Below are 12889 nucleotides of genomic sequence, written 5' to 3' on the forward strand. Positions count from 1 at the left end.
TGGAGGGACAAATTTATGAGCGATCATGTTGGTGGCTGGCACTAGAAGACGATCAGCACCTTCCACTGAAGGGAGGTTCAGACCTTGGGTCCAGAAGGAATTTCTCATCCAGCTGCAGACTGGTTTTGCCTTTCTCTGAAGTAGCAGCAACTATGAAAGGCAGGTCATTGAGCTCCTTACTGCAATACTTAAAAAACAAACCAAAATAAACTGCCAAATCCATTTTATCCTATACAGGGGGAATTTTCAAAGAGAATCTTGGTATCCAATTAATGTAAATAGGATAAATTAATTCAGGAGGCAAAATACTGAAATAATCTAGAGATGGAATCAATTTAACTTATTTTTCATTCTAAATTATTTTTTCTAATGGGATGAAGGTGCCATGCCACATACTCACCACACCTCACTCCTTCCTGTTCTTTGGCAGGGCAATCACTGATGAATTCACAGATTTGCAGGTGGCTGACACAGCCTCCGTGAAGGCAGGGGAAGGTGGAGCCTTTGTCATACATAGAAAGATCTTGGTTTTCTTTATCTAAAGGAAAAGGAGAAAGAAGCCTAGAGATGAGTTGGCAGAATGCATATGAACCTTCACGTGTATCAGCCCTCACATGTAGGACCTCAGAAAGTGAGGTCACTCATTTTCTCACTTGAAATGAGTGTACCATGTAGGTTTATATCCAACATAAAATTCCTGCAGATCACCTCAACCTTCATGAAGACCAAATTTATTGCTCCTTTCTCTCTCATGCACTGCCTTCTGCTGTGTTTGATCTATCTTTAGATAATCAGTTTTCCTTTTTTTTGAAGAAAAAAAAAAAAAAAAAGACAAACCAAAAAGGACCTTGCAGTTTCCTACCGTGGTGCACTCCTCAGTTCTGCACACGTGACTGTGCACCTGCCAGGCAGCTGTGTCATGCTGCATGACACTCGACTGCTGGATGCAGAGATACCCACTTAGCTCCGGTCCTGACAGACACACTGCTATTCCCTATTGAGACTCAGGCTTAACCAACACTCGTGCTGCTGACACGTTTCGGTGCTGGCTCCATGGCAGCCAGCCCGTGAAGAGAGCTGCTTCCCCAGCAGGTCAGCTCACTGTGTGGGAACTTTACCATACACTCTAGCCAGTCTAGACAGCTATACTCCAGCAGCATTTGACTGACGGCACAGGTACCCAGTGACCAGGCTGAACACAATTTTTAAGTCTGATATTTCCCAAAAGCATGACTCCTAATGCGCCCAGCATGTGCTGTGGATGTCTGCATGCACAGGTCTGTTATGGACCTGCAGGTTTGTCTAGGTTTCTTCTGAAACTGCCCCCCTTTAGCAGAGCTCTGCACAGAAGTTCCACTGGGATTGTTACTGCTCTGGAAACAAATGTAAAAGCTAGAGAACCAATTCCAGAAGCAAAAGAAAAGGACACCTCTGCAGCAATCCAGGTACGCAGTCTGAAATAGTATTTCTTCATGGCACTGTGCTGTGCTGGGTACATGCATCAGCTTATTTAAGGAGTGTTTGGGGGTGTTTAGCATAGTGCTTCAGGCTGTATGCATCCCCTCAAAACTCCATGACTGTCAAAAAAACATGGCATTAAAAATGTTTGTTAAATTTAAAGATTAATGACTGCAATAAAATTAAATCTGTAATATGTTCAAAACCAGTCTAATGATATAAAACAGCTCTGTGAAACCAGTATTCTCTTTTTAAATTTGAAGCTTTTTACATTTCAAGCTATTTCTTCAGTGTCTGCAAAACGGAGGCAATAGCATTATATTAATGCATGAAAAGCAGGAAGTCAAGATGATTATGTCTCCAACCTGCAGGCTGCCTGTGCCGACAGACTCTTGTACTTCCAAGAAGCCTAAATGACATTAGCAAGGTTCTGCACAGCTACTGAGGATCATCTGCACGACATTCTCAACAGGACTGTAAGTACTAGGTCAAACTAAGGACTTCTGAGCTGAGCACTCAGGACTTTGGAGAAAATAATTACATTCCAGTTATTTTCATTTTAGACAGAAGTTGTCAGCCTGGCAGTAGTAAACGGACCCCATGGAGTGCAGATCAATGTTTCTTTTCTTTATAGATTTGGAAGATAGAGCCCCAGTATGGAAAAGGCTTTGGTGACACAGGGTAGTCTTTTGTTCTTGATTATTTAATAAAGAAAAATATTAAATGCTAAAATAATCTAGGCAAAGACTTTTTTCCATTCCTGTTGTTGGATACAGCATAAGCTGTTGCTTTCTCCTACAAGATCAAGCAAAGAAAATCTGAAAAGCAGAGAGGATCTATTAAATTGGTTCTATAATTCTGAGCTTCAACCCTGCCTTTCGAGCACGTACACATGGGTGCATACACATAAAGCACACACAAATGTGACCCTTGACAGGTAAGCACTGCCAGAAACCCCAGAGGAGACTCAGCTTTCATTTATCTCCATCTGACCGTCTCCCTGATCACACTCATCAATTTTGGTGAGGATGCTGCTCTCTTGTCTGACTGCATTTGGTTATTCCAAACCTGACTGTACTGCAACATACCATGAAAGCAGTTCCTGAGTTGTAAGGAGCCTACTGCCAGTAGTCCACCCTCTTGTGCTCCACAGTTTGAATACAGTAATGTGATTTTAAAAGGTCTTTCTACTCGGCCAATCTGGGCCATCAGGTATTTCCATTTCATCCTGGAAGACAACAAAGAGCTATCAGACATACAGCCAGCACACTGGAATCTATTCAGTCTCTAGCATAGAGATTCTGCACTGTGCCAAGTAGAAGTAATAGTATTTGCATGGGGAATAGATTGATTAACGTGAACTCCAACATAACAAGCAGGTCTTAATATAAAACAAGTGATGTTCGGCACAACAAGCTCATGTTCAGTTATCTTTGCTGCATAACCTGTTGCTAATGATTAAAAGATCTAATCATTCCCAATGATTCTTATGTTAAAATGGGGCTTAAATTATCACCAATTTTGAACATACACCCCCATATGTGCCTTCCACATATATGGTTGTGTTCTGTTTTCTCTTGCAAGTACAGATCAACCAAGCAGCTGCACAGGTCTCTGGAACCCCTCAAGCTAACACTGACATCGTATGTTCTGGAAGTAAATGGCTGGCCCTGAATGCTTCTTGGTTATGTGAAGTGGAAGAACTGTTTTCTTTTATCTGTCCCATCTTAACAAGCTAGAACGCACCCGAAAAGCAAGGGGAAGAGAATGGCGTTCCAGAAAACGCAGATTGCTCTGACAATTTACATTTCACCACAGAACAAATGCTATAGCCCCTAGACAGCAAAGGTTTCTCAACAGTGCAGCACTTGTGGCATTTCAGAGAAAGTGAGATGGTCCCATGCACTCTAATTTTAAAGATGGTTGTTAGGCATCAAATTCTAGAGAGAGATACCAAGTGGGAATTTTCAAAGTACCTCACTCAAATCAGTCTGATGGAAGTCAGGGTATCCAGGTGTCATTAAAAAAAATCCAGCAGGATTCTTAAAAATCTTTTTATTGTATTTTTATTTTTAAAAACTGTCCTACCTCATGTTAACAAGACCATAAAATACAGTTAAAAGTATGCTATTATTTTGTAAAGGGATTGTAGTAAGGATAGTGACAAAGAAACCCTTGCTCTAAGCTCTTTTCTGAAAAGAGTACCAGACAGAGATAAATTTACCCACACCCTACACGCTGCTGATGTTGCTGGGGGCACCCTCAATTAATGACTCAAGGTCAGTGCCAGGCCACACTGTTAAGGTGTGTTGATTAGGCTCTGCTCCTAATATTACTTTTACATTTGGGCAATGCCTTCAGCTGCCATGAAGCAATCATCTAGCCCTTGTCCTGTATCAGAAACACATTAGAAAGCAAGACATGGACAACAAACACATCTCTACTGGACACAGTGTGAAAATCACAGACAACCTAATTTGCAACTTGCAAAAAACCCAAAGCAACTTTAATTTTTTATCACCCTCTCTGCTCTGCCTTGCTACTGATTAGTTACCTAACTCATTCTTCCCTTCACAAACCAACTAGGTACCTTCTTCTGGTGAAATTTTCTTACTACCCCTTCTATGGCATCCTCCCATCTTCCACTTTCACCATTGTACACACACATAAATACCCACAGATAACCTAAACTCATCTGAAACTGAGCTCCTCTTATCAAGATGACCTTATTTCTCCTGTTTCCTGTCCCATCATATCATATTTAATAGTTCAATATAACTTAATTCAGCTTCAGAAATCTCTAGCCGCGAACCACAGCTGTACCATCTCTACTACCCAACAAAGGAGAACAACTGCTTTACTTTCATTTTGTATTACAGTGCAGCTTCAGAAACACCCAGCGCTTATAAATATATCTTATAAATATATCTCCCCCTCACACACTGTGGCACAACATCCGAGAGCATTCAACACTGGCCCAGAATTCAATGACTTCTGCTACATGACACAGCTTTGTTCATCACCTGCATTGCATCCTGTTGGCCACAAAAATCAATGGGCCTTAATCAAATTGGTTCAATGAGTCACTGAAGCTAAGGACAGTCTTTAAATCTTTTGAATTTACCTATTAGGCATACTAGACCTTCCAAGCACTGAGACATAGTTCTAGTACCTCCACCAAGTTACAACCCTGAGCTGAGATGTCATTGTATCGCCAGTGTCATCACAGCCCTGAGTGCAGGAACCTGTAGTATACAGCCTCTGATTCACAACTAGTGTTACATTTAGCAGTAGCAACTAAAGAGGTTACTGCCCCACAGCTGAAAACAATGACTAGTTCAGCTGCGGCACCTTAATCCTACGTGGTTTACAAGCCAGACAGTTTGAAACTTGCCATTTATAGCCTGGAATATCAAAATAAATGAAAACCACTGGTGAGCTAATCTAATAAACCAACCTCTGAAATGTCACAACTGAGAAAGACACTGTCCATTCTGCCATCTTTGCTGGGAGAAGAGCAAGGCCAGCTGTGGCAGCTGGTAGAAGAGCAAGGCCACTATCTTAAACCACTACTTGTGTGAACTGGCAGCTCTTCTGAGTCAGAGCCCTAAGGTCCCTTGAAGCATTCTAGTTCCGCATTGAAATAGATCAAGTGCTGTAATTTGACTCCATTTATAACACCACAGGAAAAGCTGGCAAGCATCCAGAGACCACGAAAATGGCAAGTAGCTTTGCATCACCCAGAATACTTCTGTGTATGGAGTTTCATCATCATCAAGGTATTCCCCTTCAGAGAAAGCCTCCCCCTCAAGATCCAACTGCAGCAAGATTTCTAACGTTGTAAATAATTACACCTTCTTTGCTTGGTCCCACTATCCAAACAGGGGCTAGTCAGAGCCAATTTAATTTCCTTAATGGAATCAGGAATGAAGCCCATTGTCAATCTAGCAGAAGATGGATCATTGCAGCAGGCCAAACTTGGCAACACCTTTACTATCGATTTTATGTCAAACCAGATCTCAAGTAATGAAGTAATATTATGCTGCTTCTAAACAGAGATGTTAAAATTTATCTGTATGCATGGAAGGGCTATCAGAATCTGACATAATTTTGAAAAATGTGCATGGATAGAAATTTTGGACTTGCAAGCAACCTGATGCTTAAGGCAAAAGAATTCAAGATTCATCCTGCAAACCACCTATAAATTCAACTTTTGATTTGTATTTTCCACTTTCATTTTTCATTAGCCTCTCAATCTCCTCTGCTGAGCAGAAGTTCTCCTCCCCCTCCTTACCAATCCTTTCTATGCCATGCCTTTCCATACCCAACAAAGATAACTGATCATTAATTTTAAGAAAGACTATTTTAATATTAAAACCAAAAATTTCTTCATTAAGAGTGAAAAATTCAATAAAGCTGAACAGGAAAGCTGAAACCTTTTCTGAATTGGGGAGACTCACTGCATGCGTTATTGCACAGAGGTATGCATGCTAAATACTTCCAGGCTCAATCAGTGAACATACAAATTAGAAGGTTTACATTACTTTTCTATATACAGGAAGTTGTTGCCTGCAATTCTTTACAAACATCCAGTTCTAGCCATTGGACTTAAAAGAAAATAGGTAAGTGAGAAGAACACATGCCTACTCCTCTTGCTTTCACCAACCATTTAGAGGGTTCTTATTTGACCCAGTGTATTTTTGGGTCCAATTTCAACAGAAGCACGAGGGGCAGCAAATCATATTCCCAGATTAGTGTTCAAAAATCATAGTCTTATGTAACAGCTGGACAGCCTCTCTTTTTCTAGCTGCATTTTTTAAACAAAATGGTTGTGTTCATTGTTGTCAGTACATATTAGGCATTTTCTGAGGACGCTTACCAGACTACTCCCTTTCAAAGGCTTGTCTAGTGGGACACCTAATTTATGAAACCCAAATTACCACAGGTGTTTCTAGATGTTCAGATTAGCTATATGGCAGTGTTTCCATGTACAGCAGTAGAAGTTAAATAACATTTGTGGATGAAAACAACCACATCAGTAGAACGGAAGTGTCAAAAGATGGTAATTTTCTACAAGTGTCTTCGAAGCTGGCAGGGCATTTCAGCACCACCACCACCCAAAAAAGGGGGGGAAACACAAAAAGCTAAGCAATAATTCTTTTGTGAGGCTGGCTAACTGAAAACCCATGTGTGCACATGGCCGTGAACTTTTTGCTTTTTGGCCTACCAAAGACTATCATGACCAGCGCCTTGTGTTTCAGAAGGAAAACAGAACAAAATCAACTTGGCTTATTGACCATGGAAAGGGAAAAGACTATCCCTGCCCCAAGTGATGCTTTTTATTTGCACTGAAGTGTGTGAGTACTTAGAGTTGAAAGAAACTAGCTCCTTACTGAAACAGTTCTGGCTGACAAGACTGAAATAATTGTCAACGATAAACACAGGCCTGGTAAAGCGGGAAAAGGTGGGATAAGCAAAACTGTAAAAAAGACTTTAGATGTGACCTGAACAAGCACCGTAACTGTAACCCTGAGAAAGTGAAGACAGCCAGCTTTCTGAGCCAAGTGCAGATGAAGAAGGCTTGGACTTGCAAGCAAAGCAACAGGCTCTTCATGTTTGAGCTCTACTGAGATAATAAGAAATAGAATTTTACAGAATCACAGAATCACAGAATGGTTAGGGTTGGAAGGGACCTCTGGAGATCATCTAGTCCAACCCCCCTGCCAGAGCAGGGTCACCTACAACAGGTTGCACAGGACAGCGGCCAGGCGGGTGTGGAAGGTCTCCAGAGTGGGAGACTCCACAACCTCTCTGGGCAGCCTGTTCCAGTGCTCCACTACCCTCAAAGTAAAGAAGTTCCTCCTCATGTTAAGATGGAACTTCCTGTGTTCAAGTTTATGCCCATTACCCCTCGTCCTATCACTGGGCACCGCTGAAAAAAGACTGCTCCCATCCCCCTGGCATCCTCCCTTTAAGTATTTGTTTGTATTAATAAGATCCCCCCTCAATCTTCTTTTCTCTAGACTACAGAGACCCAAGTCCCTAAGCCTTTCTTCATATGAGAGATGTTCCAATCCCCTAATCATCTTCGTTGCCCTTTGCTGGCCCCTCTCCAGCAGTTCCCTGTCCTTCTTGAACCAGGGAGCCCAGAACTGGATGCAGTACTCCAGATGCGGCCTCGCCAGGGCAGAGTAGAGGGGGAGGATGACCTCCCTCAACCTGCTGGCCACACTCTTCTTGATGCACCCCAGGATGCCGTTCGCCTTCTTGGCCGACAGGGCACATTGCTGGCTCATGGTCATCCTGTTGTCCACCAGGACTCCCAGGTCCCTTTCCACAGAGCTGCTCTCCAGGAGGTCAGCCCCCAACCTGTACTGGTGCATGGGGTTATTCCTCCCCAGATGCAGTACCCTACACTTACCCTTGGTGAATTTCATCAGGTTTCTCTCTGCCCAACTCTCCAGCCTGTCCAGGTCTCGCTGTATGGCGGCACAGCCTTCTGGCATGTCAGCCACTCCTCCCCGTTTTGTGTCATCAGCAAACTTGCTGATGGTACACTCTATCCCTTCATCCAGATCATCAATGAATATGTTGAACAGGACTGGGCCCAGTACTGACCCCTGAGGGACACCACTTGTTACTAACCTCCAACTAGACTCTGCACCACTAACCACAACCCTCTGAGCTCTATCTGTAAGCCAGTTCTCAATCCACCCCACTGTCCATTCATCTAACCCACACTTCCTAAGCTTGCCTGTGAGGATGATGTGGGAGACAGTGTCGAAAGCCTTGCCAAAGTCAAGGTAGGCAACATCCACTGCCCTCCCCTCATCCACCCATCTAGTCACATTTTATATCCTTTTTGTAAATATATGGAATTTCAAACACCTCACTCCCTCAGTGGTTCTCCCTCTAACAGTAGTAACTCAGAATACCCATGCCATATAGGTGTGGTAAATAACAATAAATACTGTGACTTTGTCCTGCTTGTCCATAGAAAATGGTGTCTGAAAGTCCATCTGTTTCTTTGTTCTTTCACTAGGGTACATGTGTAATAAACTGAGTGGCAGCTTCAATACTGCTGATTTAATGATAAATCCTAGTAGTTAGTGAGATGGATAGGACAGCAACTTTCTCTCATACATGACATATATCTCAGCTTTTGGGAACTGTGGAGCTGATGGATCCTGAAGGAGGAAACACCATCAGAACATTTCTAGATCCAGAAAGAGGACAGTTCACTGAAGTGGTCTGGTGCAGCTGGAATTTATGATGAAGTATAGTTTGATCCTGGAATTGAGGGGGGACAGAAGGGACTGAAGCACGCCTAGATTTTTCTGGAATTGGCAGAGACTTTAAAGAGTTTCCCTGTAAAGAGGCAGAAAATGAAGCGTATTTGACCTAACATGGTTCCTTAACTCTGTTTTGCCTCTGTTCCTTTCTATCTTGATTTAAAACAGACTCAGTCACCTTCTATCTTTAAAACCTTAGTACTAAACTCTCTGAGCTTACCAGTGCTTCATTTCACTTGCTAAAAAAAAGTAATACCAGTGTCTATGCCAACTTCCAGTGAAGCTACCTATATTCTAATAAATCTAAATGCCATCACTTTTAGAGAGGTTATAATCTCAATTTCATGTAGAATTGTTTTGCAGTGCTTAAATAAGCTGTTAAACAACATTTATGATCCATTCCAGAGATGATGCAGTAATTGTGATCAAAACCTGGTGTAGGCAGCTAGGTGTATCAAAAGGCTATGGTATGAGTTTATATAGGAGAATCGAGCTGTGGTTGTGTTTGCAGTTGCAGAGGCTTGTCAAATACTCAAAGCAGGAAGGGCAGTTATAGGTAAAAAAGGACATTAGAAACTGATCCCCAAAAATGCAACAGATTCCTTATGAAATTGGAAAGAAGGGGAAGGAGTAGCCAGGAAGGAAGTGAGCAATAGCTAAAAGCAGGAGAGAGAGGGGGGGATCTGAAAGAAAAGAAACACTTTTTTTAGTCAAACTCTGCTATCTTTGGCTTACCAGGAGTCTTGGCTACAGATCTCCATGGCAGCCTGGGGAGTGCCAAAGAATTCAAAGAAAACAAGAACTGGGATCTGTTGCTTAAGTTCTCCATGGGAGTCAGTCAGGTGATGGAAATAAAAAGCCCGACCTAGGTTCTTGCAAGGCAGATTACAGCAAAGAAAAAACAAGCACATGGAAAATGGCAAAATCAGATGACACGAGGACTTTTCTCCTTCTTTTCCTGTGGTGATTCATTCCCTTTGCCCATTTCTCCTCTTTACTGCATTTTTCTACATGCATGAATGAAAAAGTAGAACACTGGGAAGATCAAAAAGAAGGGAATACAGGACAAGAACCAGGGTTGCTGCACTTTCTTTTTTTTGTCTTCATCTCTTCTCACCTCTAGCCTCTGTTTTTCCCCTCCCTGCACTCTACAAATGAAGCAAAAGAGGATGCTCCTGAACTTAGCAGACAGAGTGAGGAAATTACAAAAGAGGTAAAGCTAACCCTACCTCAAAATGAGAAATGTGACACTTGCAACAATGATAGGACCCCTTGAATACTTAGAGCTATCAGTCATGTTGCCAAAGAAGTCTTTGGACAGAGTGCATTTACAGCTGTAGTCCTGGCAACAGTGAGAGAGACAGCCACTTCCAAATGTGAGGGAAGAAGAGTGAGTCCTAAGCAAGTGTGTTCTTTGCAAAGGGGACACACAAACCCTGGGTCTGTTACAGGCATCCTGTCAGGAAGCTGCACGCTTCAGTCCTGAACAGTCCTACCTTCTTTTTCTGCTGTAACAGAAGCAATGATCTCAAGAAGAGAGAAGACACTGATAAACAGTGGCCTGGAGAGACTCCACCCTACGCTGCAATTCAAAGTCTAAACAGCTACAAATTGATTGTCTTACCCGGCATTCTCCTCATGGCCAACTCTCAGAGAAATTACTGTATTTCTGTTTGTCTCCACATATCTGATTTCAACAGTGAACCTCTGGAGGAGAGGAACAGCATCCTGTGAATATATGGCCAGTTCCAGCAAGCAAGAGTCCAAGCTCCCAGGCAGGATGGGGCTATGCAGGCTGAACTCACATCTATCTGGGAGCCTACTGGTGTTCAGGAGGAAAATGTCCCCTGTGAGGAAAAAAAAAAAAAGAAGAGACACACAGTGTGGATGGAAGAGAGGAAAGAGGAAGATGCATAAGGAGTTTGAAGCAAGAAATCATGAGAAGGGAGAGGACTATCCACAAAATCCAAAAATAACAGAAAGCAGAGAAAGGAGAATAAAGTAAAAATGAGTGAAATAAGTAAAGAAGTGATAGAAGGAATGAGAAGAGAAGAAACCAAGCAAAGCAGAATGAAGACACGGCCAACAAAACAGAAGCCAAAGACTTTGCAAGTCAGACAGCAGACATGTGGAGCCAACCATGACTTGTAAAGTATTGAGTTTCCTAAGAAAATTCCCATCTCTGTAAGCAAAAGTAGCTTATCCTTAAACAGGGAGATACAAAAAGAGTATATAAAGGGGCTGGCTGTATACAGAGTACATACATAGACAATTCAGGCAGTACACATACATTATATGGCTCTTAGTGACTCCTGAGCACTGACAGCATGCTTACAAGTTGTGCACCAGAACCAGCATATGGCAAAATTTTCAGTGACATGTGCCTGAGGCCTCAGCTTGCTGGCTCCTGTTGCTGCCACCCACAGCTGCTCCCAGTGGTGGGAGAAAGCAGATGTCCGTTCAAGGGGAACTATAACTCTGCCTACCTTCAACATCCCCGCGGGAGGAACTGTTTTCCAGACGCAGCTGCTGCCTCTCCTGAGACACCGGGACACCAACTGAAGATAACACCCAGTCCGGTTTTCCAAAATTGTCTGTAGACGTCGCCCATGAACAGCTTGAACCGATGATACAAGAGATTTCTGTTATGAGAAACCAAAGGTTTCACTGAGGCCTTCACCAATTCAAGGGGCAGGGGTGATGCAGGCACGTGAATGAGCAGATCTGCAGTGTATGGGGACTATCTCTCCCAAGAAATGGAAGAGCTGAAGGGAAAAAAGAAAGTTTGTCTTGTGCAATAACAATGGAGTTTCTCCCAGTGTGGATGCAGGAATATGCCAGAAAGAAAAACAACCCTGCAAATTCTTGGCAGGTGTAAATCAGCATCCTCCCACCAGTATCAACTGTGAATTTACAGCAGTGGAAAGTCTAGCCTACATGTGCATAAAACCCCGAATGAGAATAATACCTAGTGCAGTGAGGATATTGAAACTGTACGGATTTAGCATTTTGGCAGAGAGGAACAAATTAAACTCTAAGGTCAACCCTCCCTCAGCAATAGAAGGAGCTTGACATGGTCTCCCGCAAAATAACTGAGCAATGCAAGCTTTACGTATTTTTTTTCATTACTGTTTTTTTGAACAGCTTTGCTTTCCTCCAGCAGGACGGACAAGAACACCCTCTTAACAAACTCCAGAGTCCGTCCACAGCACTGAGAACACTAGATCCTGGCCAGAATTTTTCATAATCAGCATATTATAAACCAGACAAGAAGTAATTCACTGTTCTCTCATCAATCTCATCAATCTAATATAAACTCCCTGAAGGGATGTTAGCTGCACAAAGCTCTCCCACACAGAGTGGGGCTGAATAGATATGGCAAGCTGATATTAACTTGCGTGATATTTATTTTCAGTAGTAATAATAATATTACAGTAATAACTGGAGGACCCCCAGGACATAGGAGAAATAAGAGCCTAAACATTCGTATTTGGGATCCTGATGTTCAGAGGGTATTCAAGCCTTGCAAACATGAATGATATGTTATCCTTTTGGTAGCTCTATTCCTGGGGAGGATGTAAAGAACAGAATTAAGGTCAGGGATACAACAAGGATAGGTGGTTGCACAGGCAACACAGTTGGAGCTGAAATAAAAACATAAGAGCCTCCAGAAGATTGGCTATACTTTAACTAAATTTTCAGAAAAGGAAGAAAAAAACCCATCTGAGTGCAAGGGCTGAAGTAAACAAGTTTTTCTATCTTTAAAGTTAATTGTAACTACATTTTTATAAAGCAGCACCCAGTCTGCAGGGGTAAGAGCAACACAGACATTACAGAGTTGCACATCACCCTGGCTTGGGACTGGCTGCGAACCCCCACCTGAACACACATCCTCCCCAGCCCTGCCTGGCCTCCTTGCCACTGGAGGTTACTGCCTCTCTCAACCTACCACCTGGGCCAACCATCTAAATAGCTTCTCAGCCCACCTCATCAAATCCATACAGCTTAGCAGAGGTCTACTGCACTGCTCAGCCTATCGTTTTTAGATAGAAGCCACAAGCAAGTGAGCTGTCAAACTGCGTGTGTGCGTATGCAATGCCATCTTCCAGCAGTGCATAGGAAGGAGGGGAACAGCCTGT

At 42.7% G+C, this 12889-nt stretch overlaps 1 protein-coding gene across 1 annotated transcript in view; it reads right to left on the minus strand.

Annotated features, from left to right (window-relative positions):
- LTK (leukocyte receptor tyrosine kinase) overlaps positions 1 to 12889 on the minus strand; it is a 99823-nt gene that overhangs the window by 40182 nt on the left and 46752 nt on the right. The window contains exons 3-6 of the mRNA XM_009895724.1: positions 11237 to 11392; positions 10375 to 10597; positions 2547 to 2686; positions 401 to 538 (exon numbers count right to left, since the gene is read on the minus strand). Of these exons, the coding sequence (XP_009894026.1) occupies positions 401 to 538; positions 2547 to 2686; positions 10375 to 10597; positions 11237 to 11392 (657 nt within the window). The remainder of the gene's footprint in view (positions 1 to 400; positions 539 to 2546; positions 2687 to 10374; positions 10598 to 11236; positions 11393 to 12889) is intronic.

The sequence above is a fragment of the Charadrius vociferus genome, unplaced genomic scaffold (genome assembly GCF_000708025.1).
Source record: "Charadrius vociferus isolate BGI_N301 unplaced genomic scaffold, ASM70802v2 scaffold111, whole genome shotgun sequence".
NCBI lineage: Eukaryota > Metazoa > Chordata > Aves > Charadriiformes > Charadriidae > Charadrius > Charadrius vociferus.